General features: G+C 37.5%; 1 protein-coding gene across 1 annotated transcript in view; it reads left to right on the top strand.

The window, feature by feature from the left end:
• GBE1 (glucan (1,4-alpha-), branching enzyme 1) overlaps nucleotides 1–23,147 on the top strand; it is a 289,368-nt gene that overhangs the window by 56,223 nt on the left and 209,998 nt on the right. The window contains exon 3 of the mRNA XM_014536264.1: nucleotides 4,145–4,257. Coding sequence (XP_014391750.1) covers nucleotides 4,145–4,257 — 113 coding nt within the window. The remainder of the gene's footprint in view (nucleotides 1–4,144; nucleotides 4,258–23,147) is intronic.

The following is a 23,147-nucleotide window of genomic DNA, read 5'->3' on the forward strand; positions in this document are numbered from 1 at the left end:
AAAAGCACAAATAAAAAACAGCCAAAAAGTGAGGGTGGGGGGGTGGCATATGTAGATGTAATGCTGAAATAAAGAAAGTAATAGTAAATAATTAGGGGAATAGAGGAAGTAAAAGTGTTTAAAATAAAGGAAGGTTTAAGAAAAGACAATGAAAATAATTTGAAAAGGAAAATAGAGGAGAAAGCAGATAGACATAAAATCAGAAAAAGAAAAAAGATGAGAAAGCAGGAGAAAAAGAAAAGAGAGGAAGCAAAGATAGAAGAAAATTGAATAATGAAAAAAAGGAAAAATTGGGTAGGAAAAGGGAAGAGGAAAATTAGATTCATGAACATAACAGAGACTAGAACAGGGGTGGGCAATCCCTGGCACACATGCCAAACATGGCACGACAGTAACTTTTGCTGGCACGCGAAACCCTCTCTTATAATCTTCCATTTACAATTTTTTTTCTTAATGTCGACTTTTTTATTTTTCAGATAAATTCAGTGTAGGTGCATCTTAGATAAATAAATAATCTTACATAACAAGTTATCTTAAAGACCATAGACATGGATTGACGAGAGAGGGGAAGAGCAATTTCTATGCCTCTGCCTTAACTCTCCCTGCCTTCCTAGATCCGATCAGTGTTTTGGTTTCATCCACATACACTTGTGAATCTTTGTTCTCAGTGATGAATTTTGTTAAGTCTCGTAATAGGAATAGCCTGATGGATGAAAGTAGTAGCTTGTGCATATCTCTGAAGGTCACGAAATATAAACCTGATGTAAAATCTCTGTCATCAGTGATGCAGCAGCAAAAGTCCCACTGATAATATCAAACGGAGTCATAAAGTTTTCTGTCGGACTATCAGTGTACATGTATACATTAAAAAATAAATGTATTTTTCATCATCATATACTGTGTTTTTGTCGCTCGAATGAATTTTATTATTTCTTCAAGGTTCTTCACATACGTACACCTTAAGAGATATCAAAGTAGGCGTACATGTTCTCAAAAAATTAGGGTTGGCACGCAGAAGAATTTTGAGTCAGAGATTTTGCTGGTTTTGGCACACACTCACAAAAAGGTTGCCCTCCCCTGGACTAGAATATTTACAAATCAATAAAGCATATAGATAAGGAAGATAACTTTGAAAAGGGAAAACAATAAATGAAAGAGAAAAAATAAAAAAGAAAGTAGAAAAATGGAGGAAAAAAGTGAAAAGAAAAAAGGAAAAAAAAGTGAAGTCGAGTTTGTTTCAGTTGAGTTTAGTGCCCCAGGGGGACTTGCTCTCAGTCCTACTCTTTTGTCTGCCAATTCTGTGCTTCCTATGGGATACTTAGGTGCTAAACTCTGACAGGAACTGTCCTCTGGATTTCAGCAACCTGCTTGAAGTTCCAAGAGATCCCCACATCCTCATCCACAGTTTTATCTGTCTCTTCAGGACTTGGCTGCGAGCAGGAGGGACCAATCTGCCTTGTTAAATGGGCTTGTTAGCTGCATGGGGCCCAGAAACATTCCCCTGTTCCCAGGGCTTCACCTCTGCCCACCTTTTCCTGCTAGCCAGCTGTTAATCTTAATCACTCAGAAGTCGTTTCTTAAAGGGCTTTAGCTGGGGGAGGTGCTGTTTAGCACTCAGGGATTGTGGTGGGTGTGCTTCCCTGTCCCAGAACAGTCCTCTGCTAGTGGCCCCAAATATTACTCTGCCCTCTGCTGGCGGAGGTCCTTGCGTGGAGACCAGTGGGGTTGCTGGAAACCTGGAATATTCATCACTTCTCTTCTTGGGGGAAAGTACTAGTCTGGTTCCCAGGACAGTGGGTCCGAAGACCCCTCCCCCAATCCACTCGCTGAGGCTCCAGAGACTGTTCAAACTGGTAGGCTTGGCCTCTGCTTTTGTTTCCTCTGAAAAGCTGAAAATGCCGAGTGTGGCAAGCAGGGCTCCTGAGGGTGAGGCAGACTGTATTACCTAGGATGGATTTATTTCTTTTCCTGTCCTGTGGCTACTGGGAGCAGCTAGCTCCTCTGGAGAGGGGGGAAAGGGAGAATGGCCATTTTGGCTGCTTTTCCATGTCTCCCTGCAAGGTTTCCCACCCCAGTCTCTCCTCAGGCACTGTGGCTTTCTCTCCCACTGGCTCTGGTCTACTGGCTCTAGGCTCTGCTGCGGCCAGCAGCCCTGCTGCCTTTCACAGCTGGATATTTCATGGGCCAAAGGTCTTGGCTCTGGTACTCCGGGCTGTGGAGCCCACCTGGTTTCCAGGCCTGTATCTTCTGAGGGAAAAGACCTTCCCCTAGCCCTGTGCTCCCTCCCCTCTCGGCCTGCAGGCTTCCACCCTGGGGGCTAGGTCAGCTCCTCTCATGACCATCCCTTTCTACAGAAGGTATTTTCTGTCCTTCCTTGTTATGTCTCCTCAGCTGGACCTCAGTTGGTAATTCCAGGTGAATGTTCTCCAATTTAGTTGGCCCTGGGACGACGTGCACAACAGTCTGCCTATTCGTCTGCCATTTTTATCAGGGGCAAGTTGCAATTAATGGAGATTCTTTTGATGGAAAACTGTAAGGAATTGAAACAGGAATTTTAGGGGAATATAGGCAGGTTTAGGGAATTTTTAGAATTGGGGTCCATGGAAAAAACACAGGGCTACAGCCTGGGAGAAGGTACATTTCCATAACACAAGGGAGGGGCAACAGATACATTTACATAAGACAAGGGAACTGGGAGTAGCCAAGAGGTCTTTATTTACAAAATAAAGAAGGAGTAAGAAAGCCCAGAAGGAATAGGAGGACAATGAGGGAGGAGGGCCTCAGGAGTTACTATAGGAACCAATTCGAAAGGGAATATTGTCCAATTAGAGGGGATATCAGAACACAGGAACTACAGCCTTTATAAACCATGGAAACAGGAAGTCGGTGGGACCCTTTCCCCCTCCCCACATGGGAGTCCATTCAGTGGGACTCTTTCCCTCTCCTCACGTGGGAATCTGTACTTGTTCTTCAATAAATCTCCATCTTTGCTATACCACCTTCTGTCCGTGGATTCATTCTTTGACTCTGGCAGACAAAGAATCCAGGATCCAGTCCAAAAATTCTGTATCAGAATATGAGACCGTCGCCATATATGAATGTAGTGCAGAGCAGGAGAAATTGAGAGCTACCCTAGCAAATGCCCCAAGCCCCAGCCTGGGAGGAATCTGAATTTTCCCTGAAACTTGCCTACTAGGCTGAGATCCCCAGCTGCTTCTTCTCAGGAGCTGAGAGGGCACCGTCTTGCCTGTCATATCTAAACATTAATCTATGTTACAGCGATTCTTTGGCATATTGTTAGGTGGAGACTCATTTATTTATCCCCATGAGGATAGCCAGCCTCACTTGATAATGGTGTGTCCTTTACTCAGTGATTTTTTTTTTTTAATATATTTTATTGATTTTTTACAGAGAGGAAGGGAGAGAGATAGATAGTTAGAAACATCGATGGGAGAGAAACATCGATCAGCTGCCTCCTGCACATCTCCCACTGGGGATGTGCCCGCAACCTCGGCTACTCAGTGATTTTTATGGCACGTCTATTATATAAGTTTCAGTGTGTGCATGAGTCTTGTTGCTCAATTTGACTTCCAGGATCTTCAACCTGCCTTTCCTTTGCCCTCTATAGTTTATTACCTCTGCCTTTCTTGCTTCAGGCATTTCTTTAGATTTTAACTCAGTTCTGTCACATGCTTGTGACTTTGGGTAAATGTAATAGGATTTTGAGGGGTTTTTTCCATCATTTTTTTTCTACCATGACACGTATCTTATCATGCCTAGAATGTATTTCTGGGTTTTTTTTCATATTATCTCTCTTTGTTGATGGTGTTTTTTAAATAAGTACCCACCATTTTCTTTTACATTCCATTTATTAATAGAAGTATGAGCGTTGAAAGTATAATAGAAAATGTTATAATCTTTAATATTAAGATGCAAAAGGCAAAGTTTTAAATACATCTTTTAAAAATAAATTAAGACTAACTTACTTTTTTTAAATTGCTAGTAAAACTTTTTGATTAACACCTTGTAATACTTAATAATTTTTAGGCAGTTTGATTTGGTACAAGTAGGAATGCATTACTTGAAGTTCATTAAATATCAGTTTGATCATGCTATTGTTAACCTTTCTTCTTTAATTTTTTAGATGATTGGAATCCATTTTCATACCCATATAAAAAACTGGAGTATGGGAAATGGGAGCTGTATATACCACCAAAGCAGGATAAATCTGTAATACCTCATGGATCCAAATTAAAGGTACTTTTCCCCCCTTTTGTTTTTATTTGAATTTATTTATTTTTAATCCAGTGTGCAAAGTTTGATTTAAAATATGATAATGTAAACAGACGCATGATATTTGTGGGAGAAACAATTTAAATGTTCCAATAGAGGAAATTTAAGAGAGGGGTATCCGCAAATTTGAATGTGTTAGATTATAACTGTTTGGTTGGAAAGGCACCAAACTTAGTCGTATTATCAACTTTGGAAACTTTATATAAAGAGTGATTGAGTCATTGTAAAAATTTAGCTTAGAAAGCAGAAACGTTAATAGAAAAGTGAAAGCTGTCTTCAAATCAGCAAATGCAGAGAGAATTTTTACCTGTAAGGAAATTTTTGATAGAATTGATTTTATGAACCACATGAATGCAGAATGCGATCTGGTGTTGGAGACATGTGCATTTTGGGACATGCTTTTTCTGGTTTTCCCCTTTCTAGTCTTTGACGTGGGGATTCTTGTTTCTCTTGTTCTGTGGTAGGGCCACCTGAGCTTCCTGTTTACTCCTTTGACTTTAGCTGACCATGGGGTCCTCTTCACAGTCTGCAGAGCCCACAAGGCCTCTCTGGTCTCCTCAAAGGGGGCTCGAGGGATGATGGGTCCCAAAGTCTGGATTACACATTGAAGCACTTGGTTATATAACAAGTTATCTAAATCCTTGAACATTTACTTGATTTTGCTCATATAATCATATAATATTTCTATGTCCCTTGTTTCTCTTTTCCTTCCATAGACAGTCAGTAGCATTCATAGCATTTATTATGATAAATCCTGTGACTGAATCATTTTTTTATGGTTATTTGTTATTTAACAACATTAATTCAATGTTAATTAAAGTATATTTAAAATCAATATGGATTGCATGCTTGTTTGCAGGGCATTTTTTTTTTTTACAAATAATGAAATTATAAGTGTATCTGAAAATTACTAAAATATTGCCACACATAATATAGTTATCTGAAGAGCATATTGTCTAGAATAAAGAGACATTTTGATATGGGATGGCAGCCAAGGTTCTTTTTAATCTGTAGTGAAAAGGAGAAAAAGTAACTGCAGTATACAATAAGAGGGATTTAAATTTAATATAAATAATCCCTTTTCCAAGTCAGTATAAGCTCCACAAGAGCAGGGGCCTTTGCTGTTTTGTTTGCTGATACTACCATACATCCTCCATCCCTGGAGCTGTGTCTGGCACAGAGTAGGCACACAGAAATATTTATTGAATGTTGAAGCATTTTTAGGTCCAATCTTTTCAGGAATAAACCAAGTAGCTTGATTTTTCTGTGGTTTATAAAGCCCAATTTTATGGAACTAGTGAGGCAAGGCAACTGTTACAGTACCACTGGTCTCATTGTCACTTTAGGTCTTATGGCCATTTTTGTTTATTTGTGTTTTTAAGAACTAAACTTACTAATTTTTTAAAGTGCGGAGAATGTTTTTCTGCCTTCTTTAAATTACAAAATTTTATGAGCTCTGACACCATTACTGCTTTTTGCATTAAATAGTGAATGAATTAATTTTGGTATGTTGTTTTTACATATGGGGAATGATAATTACTAGGAATGAATGATTATTGATATATATTGGGAATAATGGTAGGCATTTGCCTCTCCCATATGACCTCAAATCTTTTACACTTTCTGCTATGGTCTGAATCTTGTGTTTCCCCAAGCCCCTGTGCCCATTTTTTATGTTGAAATCCTAGTGCCTGATATGATGGTACTAGTAGCTGAAGCTTTGGGAGGTGAATAGGCCCTGATGATGAAGCCCTCATGAATGGGTTTCTAGTGCTTTTCAAAAAAGGATTCAGAAAGATCCGCCGCCCTTTCCACCATGTGAAGATACACTAAGAAGTCTGTGACCCAGAAGAGGGCCCTCACCCAACCATGCTGGCACCCCAGTCTCAGATTTCCATCCCCCAGAATTGTGAGAAATCAATTTCTGTGTTCATGAGCACCCGGTTTGTGGTATTTTGTTATGGCAGCCCCAAAAGACTATTATAATTTCTATACTATGCTGTGTACTCAATTTTTTTCAAGAATTTATTTTACTATGTGAAATAAAATAACCAGATAAGAAATAAATGTGGCTTTTAAATTTTCTCTTGGCTTTAAAAATCTGTTTAATGGCAAACAAATGTTAAACAAGTATGAAATGGACTGTTGTGTAATCTGTCTTCATTATTTTATGCTCTAAAATTTTCGGTGAAGATAATTAACAGGAAATTTAGGCACAAAATATTATTTGTAGTGTTTAGATGTTTCAAATGTCGATGAAACATTTAGATACTATTATAATGTTAATATGGTGATATTTTTCACTTATGGGGAAGATACATCATGTTTTCTTTGGGGTAGGGGTTAAATTCTCTATACAAATCCACAAACTGGAGGTTTTTGGCCTTTTAATCTGAAGTTGTCTCTAGGTAGATTATCATGGTAATTAAAAATCTTGTTTTAAATTGAATTTAACAATTTATTTCAGTCCACAAGGGATTGACCTTTATAATTCACTTGAGGCTGTTTCTCTTATGAATTATCTGGTAACCATTAACAAAAAAGAACCGTTAACATCATTGAAATAATAGCTTTGTTTTCTCTGCAAAACACCTGGTCTTTTCCATTGAACATTTTGAAAGTTGATACCTAACTGCTTATATAATCATCTAAATGTCTCTTTCTTATGTTTGTTTTATTTTTCTCTACCCTCACCCAAGGATATCTTTTTATTTGAGAGAGAGAGAGAGAAAGAGAGAGAGAGAGAGAGAGAGAGAGAGAGAAAGAGAAACATCCATGTGAGAGAAAATATCAAAATATCATTCGGTCACCTCCCATATGTGCCCCAATCAGGGACTGAACCCATAACTTATGTATGTGCTCTGATTGGAAATCGAACCCGAGGCCCTTCCGTGCACAGGACAATGCTCCAACCAACTGAACCACACTAGCCAGGGCTCTTTGCATGTTTTTTTAGTGAGTTTACCAAACAGAAAAATAAAATAATATTATAAGGTAAATTAAACATTCAAGGCTTTAAAGATATAAGGAACGAATAAAGGACTATGTTTTTGAAGGATAATCAGGCATATATTACTCATGTATTTAACACCTTTTCTTCTAGATGCATAGACAAACTAATTTATGGAAAGGTATTTCTTGTTCACTGTTTAAAAATATGCACCTTAAATAACGTATATAAAAAAAAACCCACCTCAGTTGCTTCATCGAAATTTGACATAATTATTGAGTGTGTGTTATATGTAAGGTGCTATCCTTTATGTATGATGCTTGTACTAAATTGTAAATATTTGTAAGGGGTGAACTTGTTTTAAAAATAAAGAGTAAAACATGAGACAGCAGTTTATTCATTCTGTGATGGCAATGGGAAGTAATGGAGGGACAGCGACATTTAAGAACACTTGGTAACATGTTTAGAAGTGAACCAGAGAGGTGGAGGGAAGAAGGAGATTTTTTTTTAATATATATTTTATTGATTTTTTTACAGAGAGGAAGGGAGAGGGATAGAGTTAGAAACATCGATCAGAGAGAAACATCGATCAGCTGCCTCCCGCACACCCCCCACTGGGGACGTGCCCGCAACCAAGGCACATGCCCTTGACCGGAATCGAACCTGGGACCCCTGAATCCGCAGGCCCATGCTCTGTCCACTGAGCCAAGCCGGCCAGGGTGGAAGAAGGAGATTTTAACTTGATGGTGCTGCATGAATAAAAGTGTTTGTATTGTTTCAGGTCCCAACAGGAAGCTAGGAAAATTTGAATAGGTTTGTTTTTGTTTTGTTTTTCCAAAAGACTTTTCAAAGTTGAACTCAGGGATCCACAAGAAAATTCAAAGGAGGATAGAGCAGGGGGGCTTAGTAGCACCCACGTTATTACCATGCCCAGGCCACAGAAAAAAGGGATCAATTGCTAGAACCCAGAGGGAGAGTCAGCCATCTAAAGAGGAGCTTTGAGCTTTGGTGAGGGACACAATTAATTCATGGTAACCAGAGGAATAAAAGAAACAAATATTCTGATCTCTAGCACTCTCCCACTGCTCTCGAAATTGTTTAATCTCAGTGAGAAGTCAGAGTTCTGGGGATAATGGTCCACATAGCTCAGCTTTCTGGGGCAGAGAGCTGGGTGAGAAGTGGGTCTGTCCTAACTAGTAAAATATTGCTCAGGAGGATGGGGGAGACCTCAGGTCAGGAAGAGTAAGGTCAGGGGAAGTAACCAGAAGAGGAGGTTAGAGGCAAACTCTAGAATTCATTTTCTTTTGTTCCGACTCCCAATTTCTCTTCTTTCATCATTCCAATACTAAGTTAAAAAATGATTAAAGAAGACAATTTAGGTTATAAACACAAATTGTATTTAACACTTAATGAACTGGACAGTCGTCATTTGGAAAACTGTAAAATGAGGCAGAAGGCAGAAGCTTTTGTAGGATAAAGAATAAAGCACAAGGGAGAGAAATAGAAAATACCTGATTGACAGGGCCACATAGTCAACTTTGTTTGGGGTGAGAAGGCCCGGAGTTGTCTTGGCTGACTGGATGTACTGTGTTTCTGGACAAGCGGAGCATTTACAGGGCCAGGAGCATTGCCCAGGTTTTGATTTGCTGATGTGACACCCTGGGTAGGAGCAACTCCATCCTGGGCTTAGAAAGTTATTTCAACAATACTCATGTGACTCGCAATGGCAATTAGAATTGTCTTCTTTCTAATGTTCAGAATGTTTGTGTACTTTAACTTTGCTGTGCCAATCAGTAACAAAATGGAGTAGAACGGAGGTTTATTGATACCAGATGAAACTCGGAAATTAAACCGGAACACATTGTTTTCCTCTGGGCAGGATGCAAAGGTGATTTCCCAGGTTCTTGTCCAGGTGGATTCAAAGAATGAAGCCACGGACAAAAGGTGGTATAGGAAAAGGTGGAAATTTATTGGGAAACAAGCACAGACTCCCACATGAGGAGGGGTGAGGAGAGAGACACCCACTAAGTCCCTTTTTTCTACGGTTTATAAAGGCTGCAGTTCTTTGTGTCCTGATATCCCTCTGATTGGTCACTATAGTAGCTTCAGAGCTCAAACCCCATGTGGGGCTCCCCTCTGCTTCTCCCTTTAGCTTTTCTGTTCCCTGTGGCCTTCCTCTTTATTCTGTGAATGTGTGGCTTCCTCTCCCTTTATTCTGTGAATGTGTGGCTTCTGGCAGCTCCCAGCTTTGCAGCCCTGCGATTCTCCACTATGGACCCCCTAATTCCTAAAACTCCCTAAACCTGCCTTTTTTTTACCCCTAAAAACTCCTTTCACAGACATTTAACATTTTCAAAGAATTATGTATTAGCTTGTTCTGCCGTAACAAAATATCATACACTGGGTGGCTTAAACAAGATAAATTTATTTTTTCTCAGTTCTGGAGGATGGAAATCTGAGATCAGCCAGCATGGTTGGGTTCTGGCGAGAACTTTTTTCCTGGCTTGTGGAAGGCTGCCTTCTTCTCTGTCCTCACATGGCACTCATCTCATGATCAAGGCCCTACCCGCATGACCTCATTTAAACCTAATTATCTCTTGAAGGTCCCCTCTCCAAATACCATCACATTATGAGTTAGGGCTTCAGTATATGAATTTGGGAAGTGGGGGCATAATTAATTTCAGAGCAGATCAGATTGCTTTTCTATTTATAGTTAGAGGCTACACAATTGATTGGCAGAAAAGGGGCAAGAAAACCTAATACCTGGTATTTGCAATTCTTAGATAAGACTTGAAAAAAATGGAGATGACTTTATATTTATTTAAGTTAATCCTTGTGGTAACACTATGAGAGAAGGTATTGTTAGAGAGGTTAGGTAGGTGGTAGAACCTGGGCTTGAATTCAGACTTGTTTGACAACAAAGTCCATGCTCTTAACCATGATGCTACATGATGCTACATGCTGCTCAGGCTAAGGGTTCACAGAGAAAAGAAGGGGGAAAATGATTCAGAGGGAGTAAACTTGAGCTTTATCCACATTGTACAAGTCATCTTATACCATATATGCTTTTGGTTTTCGTATGGACACCATCATTCCCATTTTTCAAGGTGCTCCAAAACAAAGTATTGAAGTGACCTTCCGTGAGAATAGGAAGGAGATAAGTAATTTGTGGAAAGAGTTTGAGTTTTAGAAGGTAAAGGTCAGATTGGTTAAGTAAAGTCAAACTATTTATTGAGTGCTGGAAGGAGATTGCTAGGCAGAAAGATGCGATAGAGAGTTTTGGGCAGGGATGTGGCATGTTATAAAATTAGTATCTAAACATTTTCTTAAGAAAACTAATCTTATAAGCAGTCCAATTTTCATTTCTGGAATATTTTCTTGTGTCATTATTATTATTTTTGCTTGTTTTCTTTTTCCCACATTCATTGTTCACTGTTTCAGGAATTTCTAATATTTGGATAATGTATCGCCTAGATTTTCTTATCTTTTTTTTTCTCAAGTTGCCCATCATTTTCCTTTCCTTTGCACTTTGAAAAGTTACTTCCAGCTGCTTTTATTTTAGTAATAATATTTTTAAAAGTTCTAATAATTCTTTTTGTTCTCTCCCTTTTTCATAGATTCCATCCTTGTTAAATGACCAAGATAACTTTTATCTTTTTGAGAATATTAATTATAGATGTTTGTGTTTTTTTTTTTCTTACTTCCCTACCTCCTACTCTGTTTTATTCAGATTTTATTTTCCTGTGTTTCTTTTAGTCTCTGTCTTTCATGATGCAGGCTTTCTTCAAATGCCTGGTAATCCATGGTTATGCAGCCATCTTTTAGAATGATGTGGAAAAGACAATTGAAGATTCTGTGCATGTGGACAGGGCTTTGTTCCCTGTCAGCTTCAGTGTTAGGTAGTCAGAAAGTGAGCAAGCCTTTAGATTGACAGCAGTAAATGTAGGTTTTTCTCTGGGATCATTTATTTTTTCCAGAGATGGATCTTTCCGTTTCCTACAAGGCTTGGGAGGAAGGGTGTGGAGTGAAGGGCTTTGTATTTGGCTAATAGCATCCATGGATAAAGGCAGGGAAAGTGGATGAGGGTCTCACAATATAACTCATCTCTGCCATCTACTGTGCCCATTGTCTCTGGGTTTGGAGCCTTAGTTCAGTGGTTTTCAGAGAATGAATCTATGAGCTCCTGTTTGAGGGGTGGGAGCAGTGTTTTGGAGGGATACATGTTTGTCTGGACAGGGGCGGGAAAAGGCTCCGTTTCAGAGCCTGCAGTCACCTACTGGGACACTGCATCTTAGTCTTTGTACCAGCAGCCTCTGGCTGCTGAATCTCCTAGGCATTCTGGGAGGCAAACTGACCAGCTCCCTTCAGGTTCTGCCTTCGCTGTAGCTTGTCTATGTAGTTCCTTCCCCCACCAACCACTTCTTAGCTTGCAAAAATTTATTGAAATTTCTGGTCTCTTGTCTCCTTTTCTGTTCTTCTCTGTTAATACCTTTCTTCTTCTTTTTTTGAGTTTTATTTATTTCAACAGAGGTTTGGTAGGTTTGTCATTTTTAAATTTATTCTTCTAAACATCCTTCTTTAAATGGAAGAAGTAAAAAAGTACATGTACTGGATAGAAGAATATTTTATAATTCTAGGGCCTCATGTGGACCATTACATTCTCATTGTAATCCATGATTATAAGATTTTGGTCCAACTGATTATTTCTTGCTTGTCATGTCTTTACGTATTATTATATGTGATAACGATTTTCTTCTCCATGACCCACAGAAAATTATTTACTCACTTCATCTGATACCTGGTTCAACTTAATCAGCCTCTAAGACCCCGAAACATCTAATTTGTGGGCGAATGCATAGTTAGAATTAGATGCACTTTTTCTTACCACAGAGATTATAATTCTTTATGTTTGCAAAATATAATATGAATATTAATGAACCTAAATAACATAGTAGGAAATGGTCTTCCTTTGCAGATAAGAATAAAGGCTTGCTAATTGATTCATTTTCTTTTCTTCTGAAGCTCTCTAGAATGTTGATAGGAAACACAACATAAATGTGTAAATTTCCAAAGCAGACTACTTGCCAGTGTGTAGAGTAACTAACTCTGTTTGCTAGAGGAAGGTTGAGATAGAAAGTGGGAGAGTTGCGTTATATTTTGAAATCTAATCACATTTATTTCTTTATCAAATTTTGCTCCTTTTCTTAATATCTTAGTTGACACATATTTAAATTTATGTTTCTTGTACTTGAAGCATTGCACTATCCTTCCTGGATTTATGTGAAGAGATGAAAATAAAATAATAAAATTCCTGCACTTTAAATTTATTGTCCACTTGGAGAAACATCCCCTAAGGAAAGGAGTTGCTGTAGCATTCTGTGGCTGGGAAGGTAGTAGAGGAAGAAGCTTATATTTTTTGAGAAGTTTATGACAAAGCAGGAATAAGCATGTGGGATATGTATTTGTTTCTTTTATGTTTGTTTATTTGTTAGTGGTTTAGTTATCTTTAGTTTTGGCTAAATATTTATGGGATTATGAAGGAACCCAAGGGAGAAGATGACAGAGAGAGGACAAGGATTAGAGATAGATTATTGGGGGAGTGTATGGGGAAGAATAAAGGTCACAGTTTAAATAGTTAGGGAATGATTATGGGAGGAGAAGCATTTTAAGCTTGGTCTTGAAGGAATTAATGGATGTAGATTAATGAATAGGTTGTCAGGGTTCAATTAGAAAATAAAACAATATAAAGCAAGATTTCACAAATATCAGTCAATTCTGTGTGAGAATTAGTGGTGTGGGGGCTAAAAAAAACACAAAACTTTTTCTCCCACCTTTTAAGTTGTAGCTGGGCTAATAGTCAAATTAACAGAGACGGTTTAGCAGGAGAAAAATGTGCAAAGTTTATTACTGATATACATGCCAAGGGTGTCATAAGATAGGAGACCTGAAACACATTGGGCAGGTGGGTTTATATGCCATTATGGAGAAAGGAGAAAGGAAATAGGCAATTTATAGGTAGCTGTGGAAGAGAGGAACACGCAGGGTAATCATATTCTTGCTAAGCAACCCAGAACAATGGGACACTGAGGGATCTAGCTACCTGGCCTCTGCCTGGGGCCTTCTTATCTAAGGTAAGGTGAGTAAGGGTTCCCTTCCTGGAACAGGCCTTTCCATCTGAATCTCTTAGGCAAGAGGGGAAGGGTCAAAGGTCCTTTCTGAGTCTTTTGTTTCTCAAAAAAAAAATAATAATAATAGCTTAAAATCAATATCCCCAAAGGCATAGTTTTGGGGTAGCAAAACTTTTGGTCCCCTTCACTGGTCAGTTTGACTTACATTGATTGATTTATGAAGATGTCAGATGTATGAAGAAATTAAACAAAATTGTGAATTTATTTCAGGAAATTTTAGTCTGAACACATTGTAGGGCAACACAGTTGCTAAATTTGACAGATATTCATTTTTGCTTTTTCTTAAATCCTGCATTATTTATTACCTACAAAAACCTCAATAATTTTTAATAATGGCCAATGTATTCTTTAACCTGTGCTTTTTTCAGGACTTTGACCCTTAATGATCTCATTTTCTTCAAATACTCATACTCTCTCTTGTAGAGAGCATTTATGTGGTATTGTGATTTAAAATAAATGTATATTTGGACTTTCACCCCATTCCTGGCATGGAGCTCCTAAAACCCCTGGAATTTCCTAAGTGGTGAGAGAACAAAGGTGTCTTTTTAAAAAAATATATATTTTATTGATTTTTTACAGAGAGGAAGGGAGAGGGATAGAGAGTTAGAAACATCGATGAGAGAAGCATCGATCAGCTGCCTCCTGCACACCCCCTACTGGGGATGTTCCTGCAACCAAGGTACATGCCCTTGACTGGAATCGAACCTGGGACCCTTCAGTCCCCAGGCTGACGCTCTATCCAGTGAGCCAAACCAGCTAGGGCCAAAGGTGACTTTTTTATGTTAATGAGATGGCCTTTGGAAATCACCTAAGTTTGGGTGCTAGGGAGAACCAGCCATATGATCAGCTAAGTTAGAACTTTTGTCCCCACCCCTTGTCTTCAGGGCCAGAAGATTGATCCAATTTCCAAAGGCCAGTGATTTATTCATGCATGCCTGTGTAAGGAAGCTTTCATAAAAACCGAAAGGACTGAGTTTGAAGAGCTGCTGGGTGGTGAGCAGGGAGATGGGAGAGTGGAATGCTCAGAGAGGTTATGGAAGCTCCCTGCCCTTTCCATGTACTTTGCTCTACTCATCTTTTCCATCTGGCTGTTCCTGAGTTATTTCCGCTTATAATAAACTAGTGACCTAGTCAGTAAAATGTTTCTCTGAGTTCTGTGAGCCACTCTAGCAAATTGATGGAGCCCAAGGACAGAGAGTTGTTGGATCCACCGATCTCTGGCCTTCTATCAGAAGCACAGGTAGATAGTGTCACTATTGAGTTGAATTGTAGGGCATCTAGTTGGAATTGGGTGTCAAGAGCTTTTTGATATAAAAGTGTGAAGTCTTCTATTTTTAATTAACAAAAATTACCCACTGTTAATGGACCCCAAAGTTGCACTTTTTTTCTTAATTGGTAAAGATTCATAGAAAGAAGAACTTACTGTCAGATACATTTTTTTCCTTCCATATCCTCACTTCCCATTCACTGGTTCCATGCTGCCGTGCTCTGATTTCAAAAAATAAAGTAGTACAAATTACTGGATGATGGTGATTTTGTTACAGAGAACCGGAATAAATCAAGCAATGCTCGGAGAGTTTGGAGTCACTTTACTCACTGCGGTGGGCTCAGAAAAAATGAATTCAAATTCTAAGCAGAGCTACAAGCAGAACTTCCGTTTTTATTAAAGAGCCAGCCCTATGTGTGCTCAGTGGTTATCTTGCTGGTGGCCTTGAAAATAACACAGTTCTATCCAATTAAAAAATATACCTGGCATGGCATTGAGAGTATGGGCATATCTAGTCTCTGGCCTACAAGGTCAGACAGCTAAGTTTATCTTCCTTATTATTCAAGCAGGCTAAAGCAGGCTGGAAAGCAAAGTTATTATTTTTTTAGAATAAGAGGCCGTCTAAAAAATAGCAGAGAATTCCAAACAGTAGTTTTACAAAATAGGGGTTAGCCTTCTCAATTTAATTCAAGAACTATGAATGAAGCAATAAATCTCATTTACCATTATGAATTATCTGCACCACATATTCTTATCAGTATTTCACATAAACACCTAAGTGAGTTCCACAGTGCCATGGCCTGTGATAGGATTTCAGTATTCTGCAGTTCCTGAGTGGTCATTCTAGTTATGCAATGGGTAAAAATAACAACATTTTGCTATGTACCACCTGCCAAATCAAACTTGTCAGAAATCACTGTTTTCTGCAGCTTACTTGTTAGCACTTTGTTTTCCTATGGCACATCCTATAGAAGTTCTTTTAGCAACGCTTGAGACCTTACTTAGTTCACACTTTGTCTAGGATTTAATTTTATTATAGGTAGCTAGATTCAAAGTTGTTTACTCCTAGCATGTTGAAGACATCACAACAGTTTTGTCTTATATCCAGTGTTGCTGATAAAAATCCTGATTATTTGATTCTTACTCCTTTGCACATAATTGGCCTTTTCTCTTGGTAGTCACTTGTATTTTCTCTTTATCCTGATGTTCTAAAAATTTTACTACCATCTGCCCTATTATAGGGTTTTATTTCTTACTAGTTTCCTAAAGTGGTCTTATTCTCATAACTGCCTCTCATTTTTCCCTAGTCCATTGTCATATTATAGCTCTAGTCATCATTTTAAGATCTCAAACCTGCTCATATTATTCTTCTGCTTTAAATCCTTTGTGATGAGCTCTCCCCCCCTGATTTGATTATAGCCAGGGTTTTTAAACTGTGTATTAAGAAGCTGACCTGGCCAGTTTTCAGATTCCCCTGTACTTTCTTGAAATAGGAAATCCTTTTTCTGTTCTATAATTGGGCTCCTGTGTATGATTATGTCTAAATAACAATTTCTCCATTTTAAAAGAATTGAGCAACATTGGCCTCTACGCTGAAATCCATGCATCTTAGCTCTTCATACAAAGCCGCCCATGCCCTGGCTTATGGGCTCCTTTCTAGCTTTGCTTTTTTTTATTCTGTCTCACTCAGTCTGTGCTGCCATAATGAAGTACCATAGACTAGGTGGTTAATAAACAGCAGACATATATTCTCATAGTGCTGAAGGCTGGAGTCTGAGATTGGGGGGCGGGGGAGCGTGGTAGAGGTCTAGTGAGGACCCTTAGCTGATTACAAACTGCCAACTTCTCATTGTATTCTCGCATGGCTGAGAGCAGAGAGAGGAAGCCAGCTCTCTCCTGACAGAGGGCTCCACCTCATGACCTCATCTAATCCTAATTATTTCCCGTAGGCCTCACCTCCTAATACCTTTTCAATGGGGGGTCAACATATTAATTTGGGGGGACACAAACATTCAGTCCATAACAACTCAGTATATTATTCACACTGAATTACTTGCAGTTTCTCAAATACTATCTGGTCATTTCTCAGCAAATGAGAAGACAACACTCATTTTACGTGGAGCGGCTTTCCCTGGTTTTTGTAGACAGGCAGACTCCCAGACTTTGATATAGAGCTTATGTTTTATTTATTTCTGGTGAAGTTTTACATAATTTCAAACTCGACTTTTTACTTACCAACAACTCTTTCTGCTAAAAATGTCTCTAGAGTCTGTTCCCTCTTTACTTACTGTGATGATATGTGCTTTAGACTAAACTTTTTGAGGATAGAAACAGTGTCTCAGTAATCTTTGTGTCCTTGGGACCTAGTAATTTTAATTAATAGAATCTAGTCAATAAGTGTTTATGTACTGCATTGATGAAACTGATGGGACCATCAGATAAGTGCATTTGCCACTGTGCATATTATACAGAAGGTGAAATAAATTTATAAAGCTGTATGTTCATAATTTTAAATTATATTCTTTGAGTTTAGGCATTTGAGACCAATAGAGTTGCTATTTATAGGGGGAATACTGTTGATGTCAGGGTAAAAATAAATAAACATTGGTTTGGAAATTGCACTCACTTTAATGAGTCTTAAGCATTGGGTGTTACTTTTAATATAAAGATCCTTATGAGTTACTGTTTAGAAAACTTAATAGTAGAGAAAGTTTGCCTTTCTCATGAAGATTTGAAATGCTTATTTTTATCTCATGGTTTCCGCTTTTCTCTTGTCTGTCAGAAAACCTAAAATTAAGCTCCTTGTAAGTTTGCTGTAACCACCCCACTCCTGAGTTCTGTGCCATTATCTTGCCTCCTTGCCCTCCAGCCCTTCTCTCCTTCTGACCATTTTCACTGTAACTAGTTTTTCTTTCTCATTTTATTTATGAATAATTACATTATATTTTAAAAATCATAAGCTGTCATTTTTTGGAAGAAGAATATAAATTAAATGTACGTAAAACTTCAAATAAGGGCTTGTAATTATTTCAATCAAGATTGAAATTTGTTTTATAATTTCTTTACATCATATATATAGATGGACAGTGCTTAATTCTTTTTCCTTATAGTTTGGAACCAGTTAGTTAGGAGACTATAAAGTGGATTTACTGTGGGATGTGCCAGAGGTTAGAATATTTAGTCATTTAGGTGAGTACCATGGAGAGAGAATAGTCCGGTTTTGGGGTGATGTCACTCTTATCCCAAATTAATAATTAGGTGTTATTTTTCTTCGGGTGCAGAACATATCATCTCTGTTCAGACATTTTCTTATTGAAAACTTACTCTAACTTTGAAAAATATTCACTTTTGACACAAGGAAGTAGAAATCTGGGATGTACTGTTACAATATCTGTATCTATTTTATTCAAGGTAAAATAAATTATGGTGAAAAAGAAGTAGTTCAGTTGCCTCCTTTAAATATACCAGCTTGTGAATATTAAGCCTGATTTCTGTGCATTGGCAATATTCATGGCAGGGCTCAGGGTGAGGAAAGGCTTGGTTTGTGAAGTTTTGTTTTCCCTTTTTATTTTCAGCTAAAGTTCTGCAGAAAGTAGATTGTTGGTGAGATACCAATGGCAGTATAGGAATTGCTTTCAGAAGTTATTATCAATTAACGGTTAATGGGTAGCTTTCTTTGATAGCTCATTTATAATTGCGTGTGGATAGATGGAATTCAAACACAAAGGGAATTCAATATTATCATTAATTTTGACTCTGTTTAACGGATGATTTCTGAGCACCACAGCAGCCTTCCTAATTTGCCTGTGTGTGATGAAGAAACTAATCATACACAGCTCAGAGAACAATAACGTACATTTTCCCAAAAAGGTCACCTTCAGAGATAAACAATAAGCACAAGAAAAAAAATCCCAGAAACCTGTTGAACCATTTATTTCTCGTGTTTCTCTTTATTTTCTTTACTTTAAAAATGCAGGTTGCAAAATAATTATTTTATAATTTAAAATGTGCATTGAATGACTTTGCAGAGTTTTTAGCATAAACTATGCTGTAAGTATCAGATTTGTTTCTTGTAAATGTTTCCTTATATTACTTATTTTATAGCCCTTCTCTGTGCTATGTACTGGTTTAAACACTTTATGAATAATAACTAATTTGGTCCTCATAACACACTATCAGGCAGGTCCTATTATTACCATCCCATTTTTCAGATGAGGAAATAGAGGCATACTGATTATATAACTTGTTTACTAGCTGATAGTTGGTAGAGCTGGGATTCAAAACCAGGACATCTGACTATAGAGATTGTGTTCTTAACCATTATGCTATGCTGCTGTAATTTTTAGTTTACTTTACATTCCTGTGACTTCTTTTTTTTTTTAAAAATATATTTTATTGATTTTTTACAGAGAGGAAGGGAGAGAGATAGAGAGTTAGAAACATCGATGAGAGAGAAACATCGATCAGCTGCCTCCTGCACATCTCCCACTGGGGATGTGCCCGCAACCCAGGTACATGCCCTCGACCAGAATCGAACCTGGGACCTTTCAGTCCGCGGGCCGATGCTCTATCCACTGAGCCAAACCGGTTCCGGCAGTCCTGTGACTTCTTAATAACACTGCCAAATATGGCCCTTGGCTAAAATGATAAACTTTTGCAAATCCTAATATGATTTTAGAATACTTGTTTTCTATGAGCAACTGGCAATGACAGTAATAAACTTGGGGAAAACAGAAAATAATCTGATATCTTTTAATTGTTAGGGATAGTCAATAAAACATATGAAAAAAGTATATATATTTATATGCGTATGTGTAAATATACACAAATGCATATGTATATATAAAACATATACCTATATAATATTTCAAGTTTGGTATTTCATAGGATCTCAATTATTAGTAGATGACATTATTCATCATGACATCAAAGTGAGGACAGTTTACAGTAAGGATCCTCAAAGGAGACTGTGCACACATATTGATACCATTTGGTCTCATGATATTGCTAATCACACACACATATATAGTTAACTTATAGCTATGTAAACCAGAACATTACAAGGCAAGGTAGATTTTACATTTTAAATGTAGACTAATCCCTATGCTAGTGTGAAAATACTTGCACATCCTTTTTTTTTTTACTGCTGCATAGTATTCCATGGTATAAATGTACCACAGCTTTTTTATCCACTCATCTACTGATGGGCACTTGGGCTGTTTTCAGATCTTAGCTATTGCAAATTGTGCTGCTGTGAACATAGGGTTGCATTTTCTGATTGGTGTTTTTGGGTTTCTTAGGATATATTTCTAGAAGTGGAATCACTGGATCAAATGGCAGTTCCATATTTAATTTTTTTGAGGAAACTCCATACTGTTTTCCATAATGGTTGCACAGTCTGCAGTCTTCATTCCCACCAGCAGTGTACTAGGGTTCCCTTTTCTCCACCTCTTCACCAGCATTTGTCATTTGTTGAGTTGTTGATGGTAGCCATTCTGAAAAATGTGAGGTAAAACCTCATTGTTATTTTAATTTGCATCTCTCTGATGATCAGTGACTTTGAGCATTTTTCCATGTGTCTCTTGGCCTTCTGTATGTCCACCAACTTACACTATACACAAGAATAAACTAAAAATGGATAAAAACTTTAAATGTAAGTGGTGAAACCATAAAAATCCTAGAAGAAACCACAGGCAGCAAAATCTCAGACATGTCTCGTAGCAGTGTGTTTACCTGTACATCTCCTAGGACAGAGGAAACTAAGGGGAAAATAAACAAATGGGAGTACATCAAAATAAAAAGCTTCTGCACAGCAAAAGAAACCATCAACAAAATGAAAAGGGAGCTCACTTCATGGGAGAACATATTTGCCAATGATAACTCTGAGAAGGGGTTAATTTCCAAAATATATAAGGAACTCATACAACTTAAAAGGAAAACAATCTAATTAAGAAATGGGCAAAGGACCTAAATAGACACTTCTCCAAAGTAGACATACAGAAGGCAAAGATACAAAATAAATATTTTAAACAAACAGATGGTTTGTTTCTCTGTGAAGTAAAAGGTTGGGTTAGTAGGGGCGCTATGGATTGGCTATGTCTGCTCTATGTATATGTTCAGAACAGTTTCTTTACAACCTATTGTTCTTATCATCAAGGGTTTATCCACAAAATAAACAGTGCTCACCATCTCTCTACTAGGTGTACCAGTTAATAATGTGGTTTTTTTTCAATAGATGGAGTTACACATATGTTGATATATATGCGATTTAATATGTATGCTGTTTGTTGTATTGACAGCAAGCTTCAAGACTTCATATGCCAAATTTTCTGAAGGTGTTAACATTATAGATATTTTTACACTTAAAAATGTCAAATTTCATGCCAAAAAAAAGAGCATTTGCGGGAAGTTTTAATTCATTACTTTATTTTGAGGAAAAGTGCTGCTGAAAGTTATCGTATACTTCAGGAAGCTTATGGGGAACATGCTCCATCTCAAGATACTTGTGAACGCTGGTTTAAACGCTTTAAAAGTGATGATTTCGATGTGAAAGACAAAGAATATCCAGGTCAACTGAAAAAGTTTGAAGACCAATAATTACAAGCATTATTGGATGAAGATGCGTGTCCAACTAAAAAACAACTTGCAGAAAGATTAAACATTGCTCAGCAAACATTTTCCGATTGTTTACAAGCAATGGGAAAGATTTTAAAGGAAGGAAAATGGGTGCCACATCAACTGAATGAAAGACAAATGGAAAACCGAAAAGTCATCAGTAAAATGTTGCTTCAACGGCACCAAAGAAAGTCTTTTTTGCATCGAACTGTGACTGGCTATGAAAAGTGGATTTATTTTGAGAATCCCAAAAAACCATTAATACTAATCGCTACCGACAACAAATAATCAATTTGAACCATGTTTGATCGTAAAATGACCAGAATGGGCCAGAAGACACGGCAAAGTAATTTTGCTTCATGTTAACGCACCGTCACACACTTCAAAACCAGTTAAAGACATGTTAAAAGATCTTGCCTGGGAAGTATTAACCCTCCCTCCCTATTCACCAGATCTTGCTCCTTCAGATTACCACTTGTTCTGATCGATGGCACATGCACTTTCTGAGCAGCACTTCAAAACATATGGAGAAGTGGAAAATTGGGTCTCTGAATGGTTTGCCTCAAAACAAGAAAAGTTCAATTGGGTCAGTATCCATAAATTACCTGAAAGATGGGGGAAATGTGTAGCTAGCAATGGACATTACTTTGAATAAAGCACTTTTGATGTTTCTCTTGAACTTATCGTGTTTTCTTTGATTACAAAATCTGCATTATTAACCGGTACACTTAGTATGTATTCTGCAGAAAGAAAAGATGAAAATGACATCAAGTCATTCCCTTTTAAGGACATGAACACATCCCTTTGGCCAAATCTTAGTTACATTTGCCATCCTACTCGTTGGGAATTGTGGTTTTTAGCTTAGGGCCATTTTTCCTCCTAAAAATTCAACAGGTTCTGTATTATTTAAAGAAAAAAAAAGGGGGGGGGATTGATTTTGCAATACAACAAGCACTCATTTTCATAGACATTTAGAAGGAAATTTTAAAGGAAATATTAGATTGAACCTTGTACTAGAAACTTATTTTATATACTTCTGAGATCAACTGTAACTAATGTATCTTTATTTGTTGCTATGCTCTCGAAGCACATTGTTTTAAAAGTCTCATGCATTAATTCATTCATTGTAACTTAGAAAAAGTTTAGTGTTCTTAATCAAAAAGGAAATTGAAGGATACGGCTGATAATATACACTCAAGGATACAGCTACTATAAATAGTGTATAATTATAATGGTATACTTTATACCATTGTAAATTCCAACATTAAACAAATAAAATAAAAGTAAAATCCTAAAGAAATCTGGAGTTAATTAGCTATTATTGTATGAGGCTTAACATTTTGCCACTCTTTGAAGGACGTCCAAGTTACCATGAAATGCCCGTTTCACTTTTAATGCTGTTTTTACTTTGACAACAATGTCTGCATAAAATAAGAGTAGAATGTGAGTGAAAACACTGCATGGACTAGTAAATATAGTATCATGGATGTAAAAGCACATTGAGCAGAATCCGCAACTGACAGCAACCAGGCTCTAACCTGGTTTTCTTAAATATCAAAATTGGGTAAGTGAACGGCCAACACTGTAACAGGAAATAGCTGGATGGCTACAGTTGAGATACCTGAAATTTAAATTAGGGTTTAAGAAGAGTGATTTCCTTCCCTTCTTTATAAAGCTAAATAGGTATTGGCTCTAATCATTTAATTTTTATATGATGGTGAGTATTTTGTAATAAACATTTAATTCTTTATACTTTTGATAAATTCTTTAGGCACATCAGATAAAAAGGAAAGGGCGTGAGACAGCATTTATCTGTAGAGTCATAATAATAATT

This window comes from Myotis brandtii, unplaced genomic scaffold (genome assembly GCF_000412655.1).
Source record: "Myotis brandtii unplaced genomic scaffold, ASM41265v1 scaffold159, whole genome shotgun sequence".
Taxonomy (NCBI): domain Eukaryota; kingdom Metazoa; phylum Chordata; class Mammalia; order Chiroptera; family Vespertilionidae; genus Myotis; species Myotis brandtii.